This window comes from Chrysoperla carnea, chromosome 4 (genome assembly GCF_905475395.1).
Source record: "Chrysoperla carnea chromosome 4, inChrCarn1.1, whole genome shotgun sequence".
NCBI classification, from domain to species: Eukaryota; Metazoa; Arthropoda; class Insecta; order Neuroptera; family Chrysopidae; genus Chrysoperla; species Chrysoperla carnea.
This window is the reverse complement of record NC_058340.1, coordinates 13,328,676-13,354,748: the sequence shown is the minus strand read 5'-3', so window position 1 is coordinate 13,354,748 and position 26,073 is coordinate 13,328,676. Positions and strand designations below refer to the sequence as shown.

General features: G+C 30.4%; 1 protein-coding gene across 2 annotated transcripts in view; it reads left to right on the top strand.

Annotated features, from left to right (window-relative positions):
• Positions 1-25,244, top strand: part of LOC123299267 (inverted formin-2) — a 68,191-nt gene extending 42,947 nt beyond the window's left edge. Inside the window, exons 3-17 of one of the 2 annotated variants that reach the window (XM_044881606.1) lie at positions 5,195-5,461; positions 9,838-9,997; positions 10,109-10,142; positions 11,792-11,939; positions 13,222-14,043; positions 15,065-15,315; positions 16,514-16,614; positions 17,442-17,512; positions 17,931-18,038; positions 18,111-18,181; positions 18,593-18,719; positions 19,500-19,752; positions 19,954-20,328; positions 20,398-20,694; positions 21,390-25,244. In XM_044881606.1, coding sequence (XP_044737541.1) covers positions 5,243-5,461; positions 9,838-9,997; positions 10,109-10,142; positions 11,792-11,939; positions 13,222-14,043; positions 15,065-15,315; positions 16,514-16,614; positions 17,442-17,512; positions 17,931-18,038; positions 18,111-18,181; positions 18,593-18,719; positions 19,500-19,752; positions 19,954-20,328; positions 20,398-20,694; positions 21,390-23,215 — 4,863 coding nt within the window. In that variant the 5' untranslated portion in view covers positions 5,195-5,242 and the 3' untranslated portion in view covers positions 23,216-25,244. Of the gene's footprint in view, positions 1-5,187; positions 5,462-9,837; positions 9,998-10,108; positions 10,143-11,791; positions 11,940-13,221; positions 14,044-15,064; positions 15,316-16,513; positions 16,615-17,441; positions 17,513-17,930; positions 18,039-18,110; positions 18,182-18,592; positions 18,720-19,499; positions 19,753-19,953; positions 20,329-20,397; positions 20,695-21,389 lie in introns of those variants that run through there. The other variant, XM_044881604.1, reaches the window with a different exon arrangement.
• The last annotated feature ends 829 nt before the right edge of the window (positions 25,245-26,073 follow it).

Genomic DNA, 26,073 nt, shown 5'->3' with positions numbered 1-26,073 from the left:
GACCACATTGATCAAGAAATGTGAAGAAAAAACCACATTGATAATCATATATTTAAAGTGCATCCATCATATATAGGTCCTACAGATAGAGAAAATTTTTCCAAACAGTTTGGTAATTTGAATGCTTTGATCAATTCCAAATGCATGTTTATTTTTAGGAGGATAGGTTCCCTTAAAATGGAACCCTATATTTTTTTGTAGATAATTCGTACTTGATGGGAAAACTAACTTTTATCTGGAAAAAAATTTTTTCATGTAAATTTTTTGTGATCTGAGCAAAAAATAACAGATATTTTATTGATTTCTTGTGCGAGAACTCTTGGTTTTGTTAAGAAATTTCGTTGAATGTGACGAAATGTTTTTTATTTAAACAGGAAATCATTGAGAATTTTTTCAAATTTCTTTCATAAATTTTTTTGCAAATGTCGAGGTTAAAAAGGCATCCAGTATATGCATATACAAAGAGCGTCAATTTAATCGATAACTCCGAAAATCGCCTAAAGTACACCAGCTATAAAAATCTGATTTAGGCAAAAATTATTAAGGTTGAAAGAGAACAAGTAATTCTGATTTTTATAATAGTCAACTAATTGATAAGAGATAGCATAACACTTTCAATTAGAAAGTTGTTCCTCATTTAAAAAAAACGTTAAATCTTGGTCCTTGGTCGCATGCTTCAATGAGATGAACTATCGAGTCGAGTATCGCGGAATTATTTTCATATTATGTTTTCCATTTGTACTCTTCTACCGATTTCGCTAGGATTTTTTTCCCGATTTTTGGAATCTACTGAAACTAATTTTTAAACAACCAAAAATGTTGGCTCCAAAAATTATCAGATGGGGGTTTAGTATAAAATTAGGAACAATAGACTAACTATTTAAAGCACATCATGCCCATATGGATGGATCCCCCACTGTGTGTTTCCAATCTTCACTCAACCAAAATTTTCGCAATATTCTCTTATTTCCCTGATTAATTATGGAAGTTACACGATGTTTTAAAGTCATAATTATTATAAAAGAGGTATATTATTAGTAACCAATGACAGTAACACATAAATGATTCTAAGTAGGTGTATAATAAAAATATGATACAATCTCTTATACATAGTAAAAATATAATGATTAAAAAGAAATGACAATATTACACCTGGATAATTATACTTGTTTTTTCATATTATTTTAAACGTCTTTAATTGTATTCAATATCAGATATATTTAATACAATTCAATCAAAGCTTCAATCAATAAATACTATATTTTAGTAAATTAAAATTTAAGTTTTCAACTAAATAAAATGGAAATCATTCGTCCATTTTCTATCTTTGTTGTAACTTGTCTTTACCATACATTTTTTTTTCAAGGCAATATATAAGAGGCACTTTGTATTCATCTACGATTTAAGAACTGCTATTTTATATATAATAATATGAAATGAACTCAAACTTCTTTTGCATAAATTTATATGCCAATGGACGTTTGCAATTCGTAAAGCGGAAAATAATGGCGTTGTTTCTGAACGCACTATAGATTCTTATTGCAACCGTTCGAGTTCTTTGGATCTTCCACACTAGGGATGGCATAGTCAGTGGGACTGCACAGTTACTATAATCTTTGCTTCGACGTTTTGGTTACTCCAATGTTCAGCACCGAGAACATCACCAGGAGAGCAACAGAGAGAAATTGCTCTCCCTAAAGACTCGAAAATATTTAGAAAACGGTAATAATTTAGTATTTTGTAAGCGGAATTCTGCATCATGTTAAGCCTTTGCGAATCCCTCGAGTTGAATTTTTTTACTTTTAGAACTTTTATATTCTACAATTTACAACTATAAATTTTGTCTCTCCATCACCCCCCCCCCCCCAAACTCGCTGTTGATGCCCTTCTTCGGCTCCTTTCGGATCCTTTTTCAGTTTTTATGATATGCTACGTAGACGCGAGTTTTGAGTCCAACCACACTTTAAGCCAACGTATCATACTGAGTTAGCAGGTGCTATTCTCGTGCCTTTAACAAGGAACTGTAAATGGAGCTATTTTCTATTGTGTTTGTTAGTAGTATGGCTTCAGTTTTCTTTCTCCACCATAAATTTGAGTCTTCTACTCTCCATTAACTGAATAACTTGTCACGTTAAAGCTTTGTTCATTAATGGGTCTTCTCTATTGACAATCACCAAATGACTCTGACTCTCCCTAACCCCAAATTACTTCTCAAACAAGAATTGATTGACTTGAAAACCATTGAAAATTGAAATAATTATATTTTGTGGTTATTTCAAGTTGATTCATAGAGCTCAGACAGATAGATTAAGTAACTATAAGACAAGATACTTTACCATCATTCTAATTCTCATGAAATGTATGAAGGATATAAAAATTTGATTTATTACATTATTATTTTTTATAAAATAATTAATACGAACACTAATTAATGTAAAGTTATATTTATTAATATTCTTTGACATAAATTCATAATCGGACACTGATTAATAGCGAAATTATTGATTTCTCTAATTATACTTGCAATTAATATCAATTCCATAATATTAATACCATGGTTTGAGGGTATATTATTTTGGAAACTAATTTTCTTGTGAGTATACCAAACAAACAAAAATTAAACGTAATTGCCAAACAAAATTAAATAATTCTCAAAATTAATAGATTAAACGCGAGATAAAAATTAACGTCATTAATTATTTAAATACTCTTTTTATTTAAATAGAAAATAGAGTTTTCCTCAAAGACGACATCTCGAATATGTAGCGCATTCGATTAGTATTTTTACTTTCTTCATTTTAATATTGGTACACGATGTTCGTAAAGAACTCTAGAATAATTCTTTCAATATTTAACTATGTAGGAGAAAGGGGTCTATAATGATCCCTCAGGGTAAAATGTTATCTCGTTGTTTAAGTGAACCATTAAAGACATCTAGTATATTTATCGATAGATGGTTTCTACGTGATCAAATTAATCGTTCGACAAAGACTTATGGCGTTGTATAGTTATTTTGTGTTTCGTAGCAAAAATATTAATTTCAGTGCTTATGATCTATGGTAAGCCAAATTTTAACGTAAAATTTCTTTTTTGTATTAGTTTTCGCCGGCTAGTTGTTTTACTCTTGACTTGTGTTGACTTTGAATAATATTGTAACCCATTTTTTTATGGCCGTAGAATAAGTTTTAAGATCAGAATAAAATGATCCCCTTTATATACGTTAAAATGATCTCAATTTAGTGTGAAAAATTATATGAGGTAAAATGATCCACCAACTTGTGGCAGGTCTTGAATGTGTTGATGATTTTACCAGTGATTTTTGTTTTCATGCTAATCGTTGATGCAGCTTAAAAAAACAATTCATATTTTATGTGAACTGTTTGGAAAAAATGCAATTGGATCATTTTACCCACCTTTTCTTACTAGGTCAGTCCCCTTTGAGAAATATTGAATAGTTCTAAAAATTTGAACAAATCACAAGAAATTGACATGCCAATATTGCAACTCAACCAATAAAGAAACCAAAGATATTTTGACGTTATACATATCGCGAATAGTTTGGCTATAAATTACATTTTTTCTTAGGAGGTTTATTGTAGACCATCTTCCTCTATTGAAATAAAATTCGAACCCCAACCATGACTCCGCTAGGTTAGATCGGAGACCAACATTGAACTCTTAAATGAAACGCCAATTTTTTTTTAATTGTACAAAAGAATAAAAAAGAAACTTTGTTAAGAAACTATATGAAATCAAAAGTTCATGTTACGACCTTTTTTTCATTTTCTACACAAGAACAATCGAAAGTAAAAATAGAAGTTTTATCTTCATGGTGAAGGCAACATAAAAACTTGTAGTGAAATAAGAATTTCATTCTACCTACATTATTATAAATATTTAACTTTTAAGTTTTTATCTTACCGTGCTTGATGATGTGTTTGACATAGTGGAAGGAAATTTCATGTTTGGTTTCTTTTTCTATTGTTTACTTTATTTAAATTATTCCTTTCTGATGTTGTTTCTTTTTTTTATTTTATTTATATTAATATTGGTTTGATATAGTTTCAATTTATATAAATGCATTTTTTATTCACTTTTGTTGTAAAATTTTTACAAGATACTCCTCTACAAACTTCGCACCATAGAAATATTTTTATTCCACTTTATTTAGACTGTGGGACACCACGGGTTTTTTAAATTATAAATACATACTTGAAACTTCGTGAGGGGCTTCCTTTTGACGAGTCTACCAAACTTTTCACTACGTTTTTTTATTCGAAAAGACAAGTGGTCCTAGAAAAATTTGGTAGGCTCGTCGAAACAAAGCCACTCACGAAGTTTCAAGTATGTATTCATCATTTAATAACAAACTGTGGTGTCCCACGGTTTAATTATCAAACTGAAAGGTTTATACCGCTTAGCTATATCTAGAGAAAAATCGTTTTTTATTTTAACTGGTTAAAAATAAAATAATAAAACATTGAGGGCTACTGCAAACGGATCCCTATCACCTACATCAAGGGGTCCTCTATGCCCTCCTTGAGAACCGCACCTATCAATCGAAGGCGAGATTCGGGGTAAGAAATGCTGCTTTAAGCAGATGAAGCTATAGGTTTCTATAAAGTTCAGACGCCACGCAAAAAGCGCACATCTTCTACTCTCAGGATTGATAGATGCAAGGTTTCGGACCCAAATATTCTAAACCTGATACCCTACAGGTTTCTGCAGGTGCAAATAACGTGCATGGAGGTTTCATCGTCTTCCATACAAGTCCTCGTACAAGTGGGGGTCATAAATCCCCATGTCATGAAATTTTAACTGGTTAGATATCTTGAAAAAAAAACCAAATCTCGCCTTTAGTAACAAATACTATGTATACAAATTTGAATCGAAAGACGTATAAGAATTTCATTATCTATATCACTATACTGTCCACATGGGATCGTTACCTTCTGTAAATGATTTCATTGTTCAGTGATTCTTACGATAATGTCTTTAAGTAATAATGTTTCACAATATTTAGTCCTTAATTATCATTTTTTAAGAATTTAAGATTTTTTTTTAATGGAAAAAGCTAACTCAAAACCACTTAGGTAAAACGAATATTGGTATTCGTAAAATATATTGTACATGCTTTCTATGAAATAAAAATAATAACCTTTTGTTTTGTTTAATTAGTTTATTTCTTTTACAGATAATGTGAGACAATACAACACAAAATTCAAAATCATCAACATATAACATGGAAATTGGTAGTGGAGGAAAGAATAACAACACAATGGACTCACGAATTGGTTTAGATTATATTGTTGAGAATCCAGAATATATAGCAAAATTAGCTGGTGCTTTAGATACTTCAAACAACATAGTGAAAAAACAAGTATTCGAATTATTATCAGCTCTTTGTGTCTATAATGAACAAGGATATGCAAGAGCTTTAGAAACATTAGAACATTATCAGGTAACTACGTAACTACTTATATTTAAATAAGTTTAATGTTTTTAAGATAGTACGAGCACCAAGGCAATAGACACTTCCAGTAAATTTTTCGATGTATCAAAAACACGTCAAATTGATTGTAGGGACCAAAAAAATGATTCCTATACTAAAATATTTACATTTAAAAGTGTTTTGCAATAAATATACCCCTTCAAATAATTGCAAAAAATCGAAAAAAATTGTATGTCTCGTATTTCGATAAAAATCAGTTTATAAGGTAATTTTGAAAATTTTCAAAATTACCTTATAAACTGATTTTTATCGAAATACGAGACATACAAATTTTTTCGATTTTTTGCAATTATTTGAAGGGGTATATTTATTGCAAAACACTTTTAAATGTAAATATTTTAGTATAGGAATCATTTTTTTGGTCCCTAAAAATCGTACTCATTTAACGATTGGGCGAGCAGTTTTCGATTTAACACCAAAAATCGATCTGAGATATCAATTTTCTCAGAAACTATTCAACCAATCGTTAAATGAGTATGATTTTTGCATTTTTTGGGTCAAAATTACCTTATAAACTGAATTTTATCGAATTCCGAAACTATAAATTTTTCTCGATTTTTTCGATTTTTTCTAAGGGGTACCCCTTCAAAAAATTGCAAAAAATCGAAAAAAATTGTATGTCTCGTATTTCGATAAAAATCAGTTTATAAGGTAATTTTGACCCAAAAATTCCAAAAATCGTACTCATTTAACGATTGGGCGAGCAGTTTTCGATTTAACGCCGAAAATCGATCTGAAATAACGATTTTCTCAGAAACTATTCGATTAATCGTTAAATGAGTACGATTTTTGCATTTTTTGGGTCAAAATTACCTTATAAACTGAATTTTATCGAATTCCGAAACTATAAATTTTTCGCGATTTTTTCGATTTTTTCTAAGGGGTACCCCTTCAAAAAATTGCAAAAAATCGAAAAAAATTGTATGTCTCGTATTTCGATAAAAATCAGTTTATAAGGTAATTTTGACCCAAAAATTCCAAAAATCGTACTCAGTTAACGATTTGGCGAGCAGTTTTCGATTTAACGCCGAAAATCGATCTGAAATAACGATTTTCTCAGAAACTATTCGATTAATCGTTAAATGAGTACGATTTTTGCATTTTTTGGGTCAAAATTACCTTATAAACTGAATTTTATCGAATTCCGAAACTATAAATTTTTCGCGATTTTTTCGATTTTTTCTAAGGGGTACCCCTTCAAAAAATTGCAAAAAATCGAAAAAAATTGTATTTCTCGTATTTCGATAAAAATCAGTTTATAAGGTAATTTTGACCCAAAAATTCCAAAAATCGTACTCATTTAACGATTGGGAGAGCAGTTTTCGATTTAACACCAAAAATCGATCTGAGATATCAATTTTCTCAGAAACTATTCAACCAATCGTTAAATGAGTATGATTTTTGCATTTTTTGGGTCAAAATTACCTTATAAACTGAATTTTATCGAATTCCGAAACTATAAATTTTTCGCGATTTTTTCGATTTTTTCTAAGGGGTACCCCTTCAAAAAATTGCAAAAAATCGAAAAAAATTGTATGTCTCGTATTTCGATAAAAATCAGTTTATAAGGTAATTTTGACCCAAAAATTCCAAAAATCGTACTCAGTTAACGATTTGGCGAGCAGTTTTCGATTTAACGCCGAAAATCGATCTGAAATAACGATTTTCTCAGAAACTATTCGATTAATCGTTAAATGAGTACGATTTTTGCATTTTTTGGGTCAAAATTACCTTATAAACTGAATTTTATCGAATTCCGAAACTATAAATTTTTCGCGATTTTTTCGATTTTTTCTAAGGGGTACCTTGGACATTATTCATGACGTATCTGTTATGACAATTCATAGTATACCAAAGAGTTTATACAACTAGAGAACGCCAGGGTCCAAAACTTGCGATATGATGAATGAGAAAAAAGACTGCCAGTGAATTCCCCTGTGTTCTTGTCTTATCTATATGTCATTGGCTACATATTGTTTACATTATTGCTATTAAATAGAATTGCATCGCGAAACATGGGCAGATTAATAGCGATCAGCCACTTTCGTTCGTCTGTCCATATTTCGAAATGCAGCCATATCGAAAATCGTGCTTGGAATTATTTCAATTTTGGCCATCACGCACGGATTCATTTATTATATTTATTCAAATTAATTATATTTCAATTTTCATTTTGATTAGTCAATAATAATCTATTTTTGGTAAAAATAAGGCAGCGTGTTTTTTCATAGGACCCAGAGCATTTGTAGTTGCCCGTTGCACCGAAACTCTAAAATTCATAAATAAGGATTTCGTGATTATTTATTATTTTAATAATTGAATCACAAATGAAATTTCTATTTTACCTGATGCTCGACAAAACGGTGAGGTCGCCGTTAGACGATCTCACGTCGTCCAAAACAAACACTTGAAGACCTTTGTCATGCACATTTAGTCTTGGTTTCGGTCTTTTTTATACACCAAGTATTGATCTTAATCTTTCAATAAAATTCTTGCCTCTTGCTTAATCATAAAAGTTGACCTGATAACAGACTTTTTTATTTTTCAAAAAATCAGTACCTATACGATTTCAGAAAGAAAAAAAATTATTAATTATTTTTTTTTATATCTCCAAAACGGGAATATCTCAAAATTCAAAATAGTGACCACTCTTATTGGAATTAAGTAATTACTTAAGGAAGTAAGACAACTTGAGTGAATATTCTGTAGTCCAATGTACCTACACTTTTTTCATACTTTTCAAATTTTGAGAAGAAAAAATTAATTATTATTCTTTCAATTTGCCAAAATTAATGACTGGTCATTTTTTTCTTAACCTTATATAAGAAAAAACGTTATTAAAAAGACCCTCATAAATTGACCCTCAAAAATGAAAACATTAATCACAAAAATTCGCATTATAATGGAACCACCCTATGACTTTCAATTTTTTATACATATCGTGACTATTAATATTTATCTACTTATAGTTGAATAAATAAAGGTTTTTATCTCCTAATCCTCAATAACAATAAAACAGTTCCGATCTTGAAGAAATTAAATGTATATTATTTAAAATGAGAAACATCAAAATCGGAGGCGCAAATATTTTGGGCCTTTTCTTTCCACAAAAAGAACTGTAGCAAACTCGGAAATCCTCTAGATGGTATTTGTGTCTGCAATTTTTTCTTTTTTCTTTTATTCCCCACTTCGAGTCCCTGTAAAGGATGGGAGATGGGTCAGAAGAAATTAAATGATTGATTTTTTTCTAAAGTTAACAAAATGGCCGTATGGGGTCAATAATCATTCAGTATCATAAACTTAGTTCGAATAGCTAGCTCATTTCTTCGACTAATAGCTAATTAGGACCCCAAATGACTAATAGCAATTTTTCAGGATAGCTTGAAAATTTCTTAAAAGGGATATTCTCACCCTTTTTTTCCCTTCACAGTAGGTATAAACATTGTAACTTTGAAATAACAATCAAAGCTTACTTGCAGGATTACCTAAGACATATTCAAACTTGTTCAGAATATGCATCGAATTTCATCCTTTTATCATGAAGTAAACTTAGTGCTCTTTTGGCATCAAATTTTCTCATTTTTATCAAATACTCGCACTAAATCATTTAAAAATGTTTATAAAGAAATTAAAAATTCGCCACTGTCCAAATATTTTCAACTTTGTTCGCGACACCGTGAAGAACAAAATTACTAGTTCTTTCGATTTATGTTTAATAGGCTTTTGTCCAATAACAATAAATCGGTTGAATAAAAGTTTCTAATGATTAATCATGATATGTAGATAGCAAAACACAAAATTAATTTAAAAAATATAAGGATTATTATTTTTTTTTTTTTAAATAAATTTTTTAAAATTATACATACGGTCACGTGACGGCAAACACCAATCAGATGTACTTTGAAGGTACTACGTCACGCCATATGAAATTCTATGTAAGCTTACATATACAAAAACATGTAAACTTGCAAATACTTGTTATACAAAATTGCATATACAAAAATGATTGTATGTCACGATTTGATGTCATTCAAGACGCTATAACACTCTACACTGTTTTAGAAGTAAATTTGAATTGTTTTTTTAAAATACAAAATGCATAAAGTACCTAAATAGTATTTTTTTTTAAATAATACTTTCTTGATGTAAATCAGATACTAATGTAACGTATAAACCAATTTTTCAAATTTAGGACAAAAGCCTAATGCCGGTCTAGTTAAAATTGTTTTTCTTTGCATTTTCATCGTTTATTGATTAAACTATTACTAGTTATTTACCTATTTTTCCATAATAAATATTATCATATTACTTACTTTACTTTTCAGAAACTAAAAGGCGAACGTTATCGATTACAAATGATAGTAAATGAATTAAAAAAAGATGTAGCAATAGATTACCAAACAGCACTTATCGCATTTATTAATTGCGTTATAATTTCAACACCACGTCTTAGTGATCGAGTTCGATTACGTAATGAATTTATAGGTAGGTAATTGAGAAGTATTTATATATTGTTTTTATATAAACATTTATTTTATTTTTGTCTTTAATATAATATATAACTAATATGGTTTTCATTCAATTATTATGTTATAGGAGTTAATTTATTGCCTGTCATTAACAATTTGAGGTAAGTACATAAGTTTTTTATTATTATTCGAATCATATAGAACTTCAGGTCATTTACTTAGGAAATGTGCAAGAAATGTGTATATTATCACGTCAAATACAATTAAATTTTCATTTCATTGTTATAAAAATAACTTATTCGTACACTGTAAAAAATTTCTTTGGTAATTTTACCACAAATTCTGGAATTAATATAACAAATTTTTTAGTCATAAAGTACTTTATGGCGTCATCAAAATCCAAAAAATTGACTTTTGCTCTCTCACATCCAAATTATATTCAATTTTAATAAACCAAATATGGAATTATACTAATTTGGGGTCATAATTTTCAAATTTGTGGTCAAATTTAACCTACCTGTATAAGTTTGGAAGATAGTGGAGTCCTGGTACCTATATTTCGCATAAAGGTGAATGTTAGGTAAAACATAACATCTAAAATAAAAAGTTGTTGAGTCAAACAAAAAAATTGAATTTTGCTCTATCACATCCAAATTATATCAAATTTCTAATAAACCAAATATGGAATTATACTTATTTTTGGTCATACTTTTCAAATTTGTGGTTAAATTTTACGTACCTCTAGAACGATGGTAGGACCCCGGTATCGATATTTCGCACTAAGGTTAATGTTAGTTAAATAATAATATCAAAAATGAAACGTTTGACCCAAAATTAGTGGATTCAAAATCAATTTCCCAGAAATAATAATTCTTGTTTAAAATCCATATGTTTACCATATCCCCTGTTTCTCAAAAGTGGTTATAGAAATAAATTTTTTCTTTGGAAAAATTATTCAAAAAATATGAACTGGGTCTTGTTTTTGCCCTTTTGCATTACCATGGTAGCCTCCCTGTGGAATATGCCTTCCTTTAATTTTTTCACTTCCTTGTACGAAACAAAGAAAGTATAATTGCAATTACAAAAAAATTGAATTTTGACGGAAATATTCATTTTTAGCATCTGTGAATCCATTTTGACTAGTTTCATTAAGAAATTTCATTCGCAGTGCTGTCTAATTTAGCAATTAGACAAACTAGGCGGTCGCCTAGAGACTTCCGCCAAAAAGGCTACACACAATAAAACGTAACTTTTTTTTATTTCCAAATTTTAAAAAAAATTTTGTAGTCAAAGAGGTAAATTTACGCGGACTAAAAAGAAAAAGTGGATAAATGGAAGGGAAGTGGAACGAAGTTGGTAAATTTTTGCTCAAAAGGGGTTGTTTAAGGGAATGTTCGCCAAAAATCCACTGGCCAAAACAGTTGTAAATGTGGCACTGCTCATACGTGCCTATTGGAATGATTTAAATATAATTTTATTTTAATGTAATTCGAGTGTATATGAGATTATTTAAATAATTTTGGTAGATTTTCATTCAAATTTTTTATAGCCATATTTTTAAGATAAATGAATAATTTGCAAGAAATACATATAATTAAAAAAATTTTCTAAATTTTCCACACCTTAAAAATATTGTGAATTATAAATAAATGATCACAATATTACATTTAAAAACAATTAAGTACATTTATGGTCATAGTAGTTAATTTGTTGACTTTTTATGGCATTGAGCATTAACATTGTAATACTAATAAATAAAATGTATTATATCATATTAATTAAACAAAAATATATTATTGATATTCTACAGGCGTATCGCAGTCAAACATCCGGAGTTAGCTGTACAATTGGATGTATTTGATGAGCAACGTGAAAGTGATGAAACTCAAACACTCCAGGGACCCCATGGCGTTGATCTCAATTCACATTTGGATGTATTTTACGCCATTCTTAGACAAGTAAGTAACTAAAACATTTTTTAAAAACAAAAAAAAAACTATAAACACTAGAAAATTTTTCATTCTTTTTTGTACCCTATACAAGGTGTGTTAGAATTTAATACATACTCGTTTTATAGTAAACCAATCAAAAAATACCTTAAACAGAAGTTGCACAGTTTAATGGAGGACATCATGTTCTAATATCAGATTGGCTCTAGTTCTTCGGGTTACTTTAGATTCCATTTTAGCCATTCCTTTAGCCATTTTAGATTCTAGACGGTAAGAGATAAAATAATACTCATAAAAAACCTAACAATTTTTCTTTAAAACATTTTTTTGGAAAATGTTAGCTTTCGGAGAAAATGCAACTTAAAAAAATGTCATTATTGCATTTAATCGAAAGAAAATACGCTTTAAGTTTATCGATAATTATAGTTCAGAGTCATGGGCTCAAACGAATGTTTTCTGTTTCTCTTGACAACTTTTGCCGTAGTTAGCGTGTTTTCTTTCGATTAAACTCAATAATGGCATATTTTTAGGTCGAATTTCCTCCGAAAACTGACGATTTTCGAAAAAATAATTTAGATGAAAAATTTAAAGTATCATTATATCTCTTACCGTTTAGGGTCTAAATTGGCTATTAAAGAAATCCGAAGAACTAGGTCAAATCTGATGTCAGAACATGATGTCCCCCCATCAAACTCTGCAACTTCTGTTTAAGTTATCATTATTATTATTATTATTATTATTATTATTATTATTTTTATTTTTATTTATTTTTTTTTTTTTGGTTAACTATAGAACGAGCTATTAGCCATTATACCCACCCTGTATCTTTTTTTTTAAGTGGTCAAAAAAATTTTCCCATATATATTCTGCAAATGAGAAGAATCATTCTGTTTGCCAGTGCCTATGTATGTTATTATTGCTAACCTTTCCTTGACTTCTACGTGATTCTTTTGTAAAATTTCCAGAGTGCTCTGTTTTATTTATATTAGATTGTAATTACCTACCTATCAATTTTTTTTATGTTCCAAACAAAACCATCGTTATATTTCCATTACCACCAGTAAATGAAAAAATTGCATTGTTTATAAATCGCATTCCATCAAGATTTGTTGTTATATATATTACTAGCTGTGAACTACCCGCTTCGCTGGGCAACTTAAATTTAAATTATCGAATCGGGCATTATCGAAAATCGAAGATCGAATTTCTAAGCTTTATTGATATCAATTGATTTAAATAAAAAATTTAGAACCTTTCTCATTTTACAAAAACAAAATTTTTTAAATTGTAGGTAGCCGAAACACCACAAGAAATACCATTTTTAAGTATACTCCAACATTTACTTCGTGTCGATCCCAAAGAAGCAGTCAGCGATATAATATGGGATACTGCTGAACGCCTTGTACATAGAGCAACACTGTTAGAAACACGAGAAGATGCTGCACGACTACTACGAGCACCAAGTTTACAAACAACGAAATTCTTTAATAGCTGCAATTATTGTCACCGTGGATCAGAATCTAGTCCAAGCCGCAAACAATCATTAAATAGTACTTCACCAACCTCTCAATCAGGACCACCACCACCTCCTCCTATACCTCCAAGTGGTGGTGGAGGATTTGTTCCTCCTCCACCACCACCAATGTCAAATATTTTACCACCTCCACCACCACCCCCACCAGGTGGTTTATGCCCACCGCCTCCACCACCGCCAGTTTTAGGCCCACCTTTATCATCTTCAACGGTATCAAAAAGTCATACAAAACCAACGTTATTAACTGTGAATTCATCTGGTTCGCAAATACAAAATGAAATGTTTGACAATAATGGTGAAAAGTTACCACAACAAGATATACCAATGCCAAAAAATAAGATGAAAACTATTAATTGGAACAAAATACCAAGTAATAAGGTTGTGGGTAAACATAATATTTGGTCATTGGTCGCAAATTCACATCAGCATTCACCAATGGCCGACATGGATTGGTCAGAAATGGAAGGTTTATTTTGTCAACAAATCCCTCCATCTTCATCTTGTAATTCATCACCACGGCTAGGTGGTCGTGATCATACTGATAATTCCGATCGTAAAATAAGAAAAGATAATAATGAGGTAAAAATAAATTAAGACTGGGAATCGCATCAGTATGATTTTTGCTATAATAACCCGACCATCTTAGTCAAAAAAAAATTGGTCAACCTCGGAATGTAACGGAATAAGCTGAATTTTTGTACAAACCTTTATTTTGATAGTACAAATCTTGTCTCAAAAGTGACATACGGTCACGTGTGCGCATCCTTATATATTCAAGGTCGCAAAAATCAGTTTTTTGATAATATCTAGTTTGCTTTGCCTTCAATCGTATTTACATTAATTATTATACAATTTGTAGAAGATAAAATTCTCTACGAATTTTGTCTAAAATTTTTTTTGTACGTTGAACCGTTTTTTAAATAGAAAGACGCAGAAAATGGCGCTCTCGGCTAAACGTACTTCAGTGCAGAGCCAATATTTATAAATATAAGGTATTAAATAATTATTTAAGTAGTAGTTATTGAATAATTAAGTAAAAAAACCGCATAATAGACTGGGATTCACGGTTGACCGTGTCTAATATACGGTTCTTTTTACTTAATTATTCATGAAATACTATATATATAATTATTTAATATCTTATATTTATAAATATTGACCCAGTACTGAAGTACGTTAAGCTGAGCGTTCCATCTTCTGTGCCCTCTATTTCAAAAACGGTTAAACGTACAAAAAAAATTTCAGCCTTTGCAGAGAATTTTATCCTCTACAATTTTTATAGTAAATGTAAATACGATTGATTGAGGCAAAGGAAACGAGATATATATTATCAAAAAAATGATTTTTGCAACCTTTAAACTTGTATACACTTTTGAGATAACATTTGTACTATCAAAATGAAAGTTTGTACAAAATTCAGCTTATTCCGTTAGACTTCGAGACGAAATCCTAAAATGATTGGAGTATAATTGAATGATTAACTAATCAAGGATCTACATCAAAGGTCTTGATATCTAGGTCAAAGAGCATACTGTAGCAATCGACTTCCAAATTTTACAACTTAATTTTTTATATTACCATTAAAAATTATTCATTACAGATAACCTTATTGGATGGTAAACGTAGCTTAAATGTAAATATATTCTTAAAACAATTTCGAAGTTCTAACGATGATATAATACAATTAATTCGGGATGGTGAACATGATGAAATTGGTGCCGAAAAACTTAGAGGTTTATTAAAAATTTTACCAGAAGTTGATGAACTAGATATGCTCAAATCATTTAATGGTGATTTTAATAAACTTGGAAATGCTGAAAAATTTTTATTACAATTAATACAAGTGCCTAAGTTAGTAAAAAAACATACACACATAAGTCAGAGACAGCAAAGTTTCGGAAAGGTGTCGTATACGCCACCATTTCAAACTCTTCGGCAAATCTTTTTGTCCTAAATTTTAAAATTGGTTTATACGTTACATTAGTATCTGTCGCCCTATTAGCTCAGTTGTTTAAGGCGTAACCAATTACGTCCCCGATATGCTTAGGGTAGCGGGTTCGATTTCGCCGTCGCAACAAAATTAATTTAATTAATAGTTGTGATGGGCTGGTATAGTGCATGGCATATGCATGAAGGAGGTGCGCTCAGCCTCTGAAATTGAGAAGCTGATAAATGAAATTATCAGCGGAAAGGTGGTAAAACACATATATGGTATCACAATGGGCTCTATAGCCTAAGTGTGGCCTTAGTGGACAGCCAATATAACCTAACCTACATTAGTATCTGAATTACACCAAAAAAGTACTATTAAAAAAAAACTCTTTGCATTATGTATTTATTTTGCATGTACTTATTTTGCATTTTCAAAAACCAATTCAAATTTACTTTGTTAAAAATATCTAAACGCCATGACACTGTCTTGAATGGCATCACTACTTCACATACAATCATTTTTGTGTTTGCAAGTTTAAGCATTTAACCTGCTTAGTTAGTAATCGAAGTAACCTGCTTCGGTCTATATACCTTTTCATTTCAATTACGATTCATTATTGTTTCGGGTATACACTAATAAGTTGGAAAAAAGATTCAAAATATTTGTTATTCATTTTATCATATTCGCCTTTTAACAAACTGTCCGAAACAAAAGATAATCACTTTTTAAAATGAAAAGGTCTATTAAAATGTAATGTTGTTTACATAGCATTTGTCATGACGTGAAGTAATACTTTCTGATTAGTATTTGCTGCCACGTGACTGAATGCCTAAGTTTACTAAAATTATTTTATAAAAAAAATAATAATCCTTATTTTTTATGAAAAATAATTTTGTGTTTTGTTATCTACATATCATGATTAATCATTAGAAACTTTTATCCAACCGATTTATTCTTAGTGGACAATAGCCTATTATAGCACTTTTTGATAAAATTGATTATATTTGTTTTCGTTGTTCTCTTAGCGTCTAAAACCTTGCTATCTCTAGCTTATAATATTTTTATATCTACTTAAACATTTCTTATCTTCGTAAATAATTTTAATAATTTTTTTAGTTATAAATTGAGAATAGAAAGTATGCTGTTGAAAGAGGAGTTTGCAGCCAATATGAGCTATTTGGAACCAAGTATTAGTGCAATGATTGTAGCAGCTCAAGGTAAAGAATCGTTTTAATAAATAACATTAAACTGAATTTTAGAAAAGATATATTTCTATCCTAGCCAAGCTCGTGCGAAGGGCGGAGGTTTGGGATCAACCTGTATTGCGCCCCAAGTTTGAGGTTTACAAAATATAAATACAAGTTACCGTAAAAGAACAAAAAAAACAAAAATGTATCCTGTAACGTTGAAATTAATTTTTGAATTGAAACAAAGTCTCTCAAAAGTAGTGAACAACGGAAAAATGGTGGTTAGGTAAAGCAATTCTAAGCCGAAAAAAAAGAAAAAATCTTTAAGTAGCCATGTTTAGAAATTTTAGCTTACTATCAGATCTTTTAAAACTTTGTGCTTTTTAAGAACGAAATACTACGAATTGACAAAAATGACTTCAGTGTTATCAATAGTTTTTTGAATTCGAGTATACTTTAAAACAAGGAGGGCAATCTTTGATAGGGATCAGACTAAAAGTGTGTCCAAATTAAAAGTAAAATAAGCGGTGATAAAATTGACCAGAATGGCGCTTGTGTAGCAAAAGGTACTTGATATGAACTTATCTATCCTTCTCCAACAACTTGTTTAAATCTTACTCTTATTACTTTGTGTTTGATGTGAACTTCTCTATCAACTTGTTTAGATCTTTATCTTAATCTTATTACTGTCTTTTAAATCTTACATTTTTGCTACAGCAGCGCCACCAATTTTCTACTTTTGATTTTCGTGAACACATTTTGTATACAGAAATGATTCTCCTTATTTCTTTCCTCCATATTTAAAAATTTTGATTTTATAACTTTATAAACTGAGTATTTTGTTTTTATTTTTTCAGATTTAATGACAAATAAACGATTGCAAGAAGTATTGTACATGGTCGTAGTTGCTGGCAACTTTTTAAACTCGGTATATTACAACTTAAATTACATACTAAGATCCCAATATAACTTATATTATATAAGAAAGGTCATTGTATGGATAACAGATCGTAGGTTAAAATGTCTTTAGTTTACTAAAATATTATAAATTCAAATTTCTTCTGCAAAGGATTGCAGCCAATTCCGTACTAAACTACCTTTTTTTGAAACTACCTTATAAAAAAGTTTAATAAAATAAAACGTAATATCACCCCAAAGATAATAAGATTTTAATTTCCTTTTCGGCACTAGTTAATATTTCACCTCCATTTTTAGTCACATTCTATCTTACGCCGTGCAAAGCTTTCTGAAATTCATACAATGACATTTTTGATATCCTGGTATCCCGTTATTTTCACATTTTAAGGTATTAGGTATTACTGCAACTGATTTTATTTTGAATCCAGGGTGGTTATGCTGGAAATGCCGCTGGAGTACGATTAACTTCTTTGCAAAAAATTACCGATATACGAGCGAACAAACCAAATATGAACTTAATACATTTTGTAGCGATGGTAAATATTAATTAAATTTATATTGTTAAATTAATTATCTTTTATAAATATTTAATATTGTTTTGTTTCCAGCAAGCAGAAAAGAAAAACAAAGACTTATTACATTTTCCAGATGATATGAGATTATTAGAAGAAGCTTCTAAGTATGTTTTGTATTTACAAAAGCTTTAAAAATTTTATTTTATTCCACCTACTTATTTTTTTTTTAAATTACTTAAGGTAGCATAGCATTATCGAGACGAGAGACAGTTTAGTCAAATCAAAAATTATAGAAACTTTTTTTAAAACTCAGTTGACTAATATTTAACTGCTAAATTCAGTAATCAGCTGTTGTTTAAATTCATAAACATACATTTTACAAAAGCAACGCTTTGAATTCCATTATTACTATGCGTAGCTGTGTCACTAAAAATATGTTTCTCGCTCTCTCTTATTATTTTCGAGCGTAAATTTAGATCTTAGTAAAAATTGTATATGTGCTCCAGCTTTTTGAAATAATTGTATTTACAGTTTTAAAAAGAATTATTGATAATTGTTTAACTATGTCTATTTAGGACAACCGTTGAACAACTTCATAATGAAATAAATGCATTAGATGTTCGAATTAAACAAATTAAAAAACAAATTGAATTGCCGACTACACAAACTGAAATCAAAACACAAATGGCCGATTTCCTGAAGGTATGTATCAGGGTAATCAAATCAATTACAATAAATAACGGGAGCACCATCTTTTATGTCGGTATTGAATGACTGAAAAAAAAACCGATTTCTGTATATGAGATATTTTTATTCAATTTGGTTCTATGCAATTTATTTGTACTAGATTTTGAATACAACATCAATTACAAAAACAAAACGTGCCGTTTTTGAGGTGTGTGGTCCAAACAGTCACATTCATACAATACATGCATACAATGGCATTTGCATTCATGGATCTCGTGTGGATTTTCCGACCCCCTCCCCTCACATGCAGTAAGTTGGCTTATTAACGCCACCAGAGAGTGTGAAATGGGCCTCGCTTGTCATCAAAATTTGCTTCAACAAATCAGGTTCAATGTCAACCAGTTCATTGACGCGGCGACACGTCTATGGCCTCATAAAACATTTTTTGGTTGATACATAAAGGTTCGCCACCCCGCGGTAGGGGATGATAATAGCTTTGGAGACATTTTCAAAAAGTTGAAACTGTATGCTTTCAAATGAGTATTTTTCGCAGAGATACAAGCAACTGAAATTACCTAGACGAAATATCCGGTGATTGTCTTAATTTTAACCTATTTATTAAATGAAGTAGAGGTACATTTCAAGCAAGGAAATATTTCTTAACATACTGCCTACATTGAAGGTACACGTAGTATGAAATCTACCAAAAGAAAATTCCTACTGATTTCCGGAATTGACTGTATTTGCAACTTAGATCTCATATTAAAAGAATTTCAATATTTTTATTTATCACAGATGGCCGAACAAGAAGTAAGCGTATTACAACGGGATATGAATGAATTAGAGAATGTCCGTAAACGATTATCTGATTTCTTTTGTGAAGACGTCAATACATTTAAACTTGAGGAATGTTTTCGAGTATTCCATGGTTTTTGTGCGAAATTTCGTCAAGCTGTTGTTGAAAACAATCGTCGTCGTGTACAAGAGGAACAAGCTAATGCACGTAGAAAACAACGTGAAGAACTTATGGCTTCTAAACGAAAGCAAAGTGAGTTTTAGAAATAATTTTCTAGTACAATATAGTTCAGTAACATAAATTTTGAAATTAAATTTTTTTCAATCCTTCGAAAACACAAATGTAGAAGTTGAGAATTTTTCTCTAAAATTTATGATAAGATTCTCATAGAAAAACTCAATTCAATGGTTTAAGCCTTAAAAATGATTTTTTTTAAAATTATTTGTATTTCAGTGTCGAATAATGGTCAAGTTTTAACGCCTGGTTCTGATTCTGATTATAATTTCGATTTCGATCCAAAAACCGGATTTCCCCGAAAAAAGACTCTCAAAGTCTATAACAATGGAAATGGAACTTCTGATGACGAAGCTACATCTGCAGCAGGATCACCTTGTGTGTCAAGACGCCGTCTTGGTTCGTTTAATGATAAAGGGGAAAACGGTAGCCGTGATGATAAAATATCTCCAGATATTACACCAAATGGTACCTTACGACGTAGAAAAAGTCGCGTGCTCTCTGAAGAGGATGAAGGAAATCTAATGGACTTTTTACGTGCCTCAGGACACGATACAAATAGAGAACGAGGAAGTAAACCTTGGGGTAGTTTAGGTAGAATCAATATAAATAATTTGGCAACATCAGGCATTAAAATTATTTTAATATAAATGTATGTTTTAGATCGATCGTGGGCACGACGTGCCAGAGGTGTACCAACAAGAAAACGTCCAGCACTTTTAGGAGTCGATTTAAGTGGAGATCGTGAAAGGCCAACATCCCCGTCACCTCTTCAAGAAAATAAACCAATATTAGCTGAACAAATTCCAGTACCAGAATCAAGACCAAAAGAATGGAGGCAAAAAATTGAATCTTGGTTACAAGCTAATGAGAATGATCAAATAACTGATGAACAACGTAAACAAGCCCGACGTACGCCTCCTGTTGTTATTAATCGTCGATCGCTTGAAATGGATTCAGGTATGAAATTTTCAGTTAAAATACAATAAAATAACATAATACCAAAAAATCGTTAATATCTAGTCATTTCCTCGTACGTTAACTATCTCTTAAAACTTTTTAATAGTTATTATGCAATTCGGGACGGCGACGAATCCAACAAATCAAATATCCCCCTTTTGTTCACAATTTCATGAGTTTTAATTTTTGAAAACCCTTACAAACCCTTAATTTTTCAAAAAATTAACGAAACCCTAATTTTTCAAAAAATAAAATGTAGCCTATTATATTTGTGTACAATTTAGCATTGTATGGGTAAATTTTTTAAAAATGTTTTAAAGTAGTATACTCAAAAATGATGTATTTTCATACAAAATGCCACTCCCCTGTCCCACTCCCCTGGACAGTGGGCTCCTCGAGACGGAGACAAATACAAAAACCATTAAAATCGGTCGAGCTGTTCTTGAGTTAAAACTGGTTGAACAAACCCGACTTTCTGTTATATATTAAGATTGTAAGTTAAATTTAATCTTACGTGCCTTTAAAAAATACTTGTTTTCTTTTTTTATTTAAAAAAATTCCGATACAACGTTGTCTGTTTGAATATTTAGACAAAATTTTCCTTAAAAATATATCCACCTTTACTACATTTACGAAAATAAATTGTATAATCTAATTTTCCAAGTATTATTCTAAATTTAATTTTTTTATTACAGAAAGCGAACGAAGTAGTACTTTAGATACTTTACATGAAGGTAAATTAGTAAACAGTGGACAAACTCAATACAACAGAGTTTATCCGGATTGGAAGCCTTCAACAACAATAGACAAGACTGACGTTGTTAGCGCTATGGAAGCTATAGAAGGTGCTCAAGTAAAAGACAAATCTTCTTGGAGGAAATCTAATCTTAACGTTCCAAATAGTTGTGGTGAAGTTGACAAAGATACTAAACGACATTCCAGTACTTATATCCGTCCAGATCCTGATAGTAAATTAAAATCTATTGAAGAAGACAATTCTCGAAAAGAACTTATATCATCTTTGGCAGATCAACCAATAAATCGTCTAACAATTTACATTCGAAGACCAAGTGATAGCCCTTCAGATGTATCATCAGTTAGGCAAAAATATCAGAATGATGAAAATGTACCCCCAATACCAAGACGACAAGGGCGAAATGGATCTTCTCAAAATGTTAGTAACAAAGTAGAAATTGATTCTGATAACATAGAAACACCGCCTGCAACAAGAAGAATATTTTCACCGTCAAATGAGGAAATTTCGGTGGCAGTACCAACACCTTGTCGGCGATTGGGTTCCAAACCATTACGTAATGAACCTGAAAGTCCTGACGCTGATAATTCTACACCATTAGGTGATGGACAATTTGATAGATTTTCCTCAGCACGCAGAACTAGAAGATATAAAAGAACATCTGAAGCAAGTAACGGAAGTGAGGCAACATCCCCCGAATTGGTAGCTGAAACTCAAGTAGTGCGACCCAATCAATTACAATTAGAAAAATCTTACCCTGTTTCACCAGAACCAGACAAAGAAGTGAGATTAAAGAGGTGGCAAGATCGTTTGAAAAATCATGGAGACATTGACCCTGAACCAAAAATAACATCCCCATCTCGAAATAGACTAAGGAATCAAACAATTATAAATTCTTCGGACGTTCGAACTGCAATGCGGGAATTAAATCAAAAACTAGTCAGTCCTATCAATGAAGACAAAAAATCAAAAGAACACGATAATGATGAAGGTTTCGAAGAAACGCAAAGTTTAATGTCGGAATCACCTAGTCAAGGAGCTTCATCTGGTGGCAATTATGAAACTGATATTACATCTTCTTCACCTCAAATTGTAATCAACGATTACAGTAGCAAGCCAAAAATGCAACGTCCATCATCCACGAATGACATAAACACACCAAAGATTTTAAAGGGAGTTGGTAGCAATAATTCTGAACGTATCCAGTCATTAATTCAACGATCAACACGTAGTATTAATAATACAAAGAACTCATCAATATCTCAGGACAACTTAAATAAGAAAAGTATCATTCCACGACGAACGTCAAGTTTAAAGAAAATTAATTCACAAAATAATGTTGTGCCATCCAAACGAAAATCAACAAGTGTAGAAAGATCAACATCTCGATCGAGTTTAGTTAGCTCAAGAAGCTCTTTAAATAGTTCCGCTTCTGTAAATACTGTTAAAAAAGCACCAGTGTTCAATAGGCCAACATTAGTAGCTACAAGTAATAAACAAACTACACCATTAAAAAGTACGAATTTAATTAAAAAACCTTTAGGTTTAGTACAACCAAAGAGTACGAATACAATAGGCGTACGAAAAGTACCATCTAGATCATCTCTAACAGCAAATACTCCAACAGTAGCTACTCAAAAGCCACCAAGACATAGTGGTGCACCAACTTTTATGAAACCGACAACATCAAGCGCTACCAAAACAAATCCATCGAGTCAAATTCGTAATTACGTATCTGCACCATACCGTAGCACAATAATCAAATAAATGATACAAAATATTTCCATTAACCACGTAGTAATTAAAAAAATTTATGCTAGTTTATTAACTGTAAAATAAGAATAGAAATAAAGTATACCAAAAATTGCATATAATATATAATTCAAATCGATCAACATTTCCATTGATTATTTCCAGAAATTGTTGCGGAGAACTACCATTAAAATTTCGACTATTTATTATCTAGAAAAATTAAACCATAACGATTTAAAAATAACTCTATTATACAAAAGGTATGGAGAAAATAAATTCCTCGTCCAGTTTCATTTTTTTACTATTGTTATTATCATTGTGACATATATTCAGGTGGTTAGCTCAACGTAGCTCGAAATTTAAGCGTTTGCAAGCACACAAGAAATTAATTAGATTAGATGATAAGACAGTGTAGTTTCGTCATCAAACAGATCTGTCAATATTAAAACTTTTATTATAAATACACCAAACGTTTCTGGTATCGACTTCTTGTTCTTATCTACAATTTAATCTGCAGAATAGATTAGTTTAACCAAGTTAACAAAATTATCATGGAAGAACTAGAACTCTAAACGCGCATTTAATACGGACGCTGTACGATTCGAGTTGCGAAAATGTGGCGACCACCAATGGTAAATTGCATGCTTAATTTTCCAATGCATGTTAATTTCAACTTACTTGAGCATAGTAAACAATTTTAGAAAAATACTCCGTACGTGTAACCGAACTTTTGCAAGATACGTCTAAAAAAAATATTTTTAAAATACTGCCCATTGTATCAACGCACAATTATAGTCCCTTTCCATTTTCTTTTTTCAAAAATTAAATGAAATAGACATTACTAGCTAATAAAAAGATAGGTTGTACCTACAGATAATCATTTTAGGGAGGTTTTTATTTATAAAAAAATGTTTACTTATCTTATTTAAAAATTAAACAAATAAAGTTTTATGTTAGTTCTCCAACTTTTACTCTGACAAGACAAAAGTACATTATTTCAAAAGACAAAGACAAGCAATATTTTTTAATTAGTCAAATTTAAAAAGGTCTAAGACATGCGCTTTAATTTGTGTTAAACCAAATCGTTAACTGATTTATCTTGAATGCAAATAATATGAAATTATCTCTATACAGCTTGGCAACCATCTCGTTAGCCATTTATAATATATGAAGTAAGAAGAGTATAATATATGAAGAAAGACATCACATATCCAGTCAGGTTTGATGTGTCTGGTAATGCCTGGAAATGTTAGTGCTATACAACATTGATGTGTTGTTTTCTTTGTTTTATGCATAAGAACATCTTACTTCATATATTATAAATGGCTAATGAGATGGTTGCCAAACTGTATATCCAATATCAATGACTAAAGAAATTTTCTTAGTTATACACAGAATTAATGGTAAAATTCATTCAAATTATCGAATAGATTATCTAGATTTTTAAAATATTTTGAATTTTAATGTAGCATTAGTGGAAACTGACCTTTCTAAACACCTTTTGCGTTTCGCACACTCTAAAATTCGATCATATTCCCTATGTTTTTGATTCAAAAGAATTTATAACTCTTTATAAAAAATTATTAATTTCTTTAAAATGTTGTTGGTAAACTTTCAAATTAGACCCAATTTCTAGATCAAAATTCTCTTCAATCTTCGGTATGAATTATCATAATTATAATTGTAATCGCAATTATTCTCCAAAGAAATGTTACTTGTCGCTAATCAGGTAACTATTTCATAACATTTTTATATCTTTTTTGTGAAGTGTCAACTTTCCTTTTAATTGTATTGTCACTACTGCGCTAGTGATCAAATTTCAGGAAATAATAGTTTGGACAAATGGTGTAGAAAGTGAGATTATATACTGCATTAAAATGAGTAGGGTGCTATAATCAATACACGAGCCAATAGACGTATGCAGAAGTACTTTCCCGCACTAGTACGTCACTTGACCACTTTATCACCGCTATGCCATGCTCAAAAATCATCAAAGAGAATATTATAAAAAATACATTTGTTTAACCCAAAAAAAAAACACCCGATTACCAAAAATAATATCTAGATAATCTAAGAAAAATTTCTGTTTCATAATCAAAATTGTAATTATTTTAAATTTAAATCTGTATAATGAAAAGCTCTAAATAGGCTGGAAATTTATTTGTAGTATTTATTTACTTAAAATCAAAATATTAAAAAATATTTCTAATTTTATACTAAATAGATTTTTCTTGTATTAAAAAAAAAATATATATATATATCATATTTATTTTATGAAGTCTTAAATTTTCTTTGTGAATCCTAGTTTTCATAAACAATGTGTCTCCTATTTTCAAGTTTCGAGTTCGACAAAATTAGAAACAAAAATCAACAAAATTGGACTTCCAACTAAAAAAAGAAAAGGAGAATGCTTCCAATCCAATATTATTTGATATACAGTATAATCGTGAAAATTTGGATGAATGAATAGATGGTTGTTTGTTACTCAAAATGAAATAGCACATAAGCTGACAGGCTAATTTTTATCCCGGAAAATGCACGGTTACTATGGGATAGAATACAGGAACCGTGTTTTTTTAAAGAGTTTTTTAAAAGTTCGTGAAATAGATTTTTAACGTATTTTTTTCAAGAAGGCTTGATTAATTTATATAGTAACGATAAAAACTCTCTAAATCTCTTTTAATCGCGGGCACCGCGGGACGCAGCTAGTCTCAAAATAAAACAATACCTTGTGAAAATATTCCTTGAACTACAAAATCTATCAATGATATACACAAAACAGTCTCGAGTAACCGTTTTTTATACTTACCTGAATAAATTGTTCTATGTTGACTTGGCTATCTACGGAGGGCTGGGAATTTGAACTACATAAT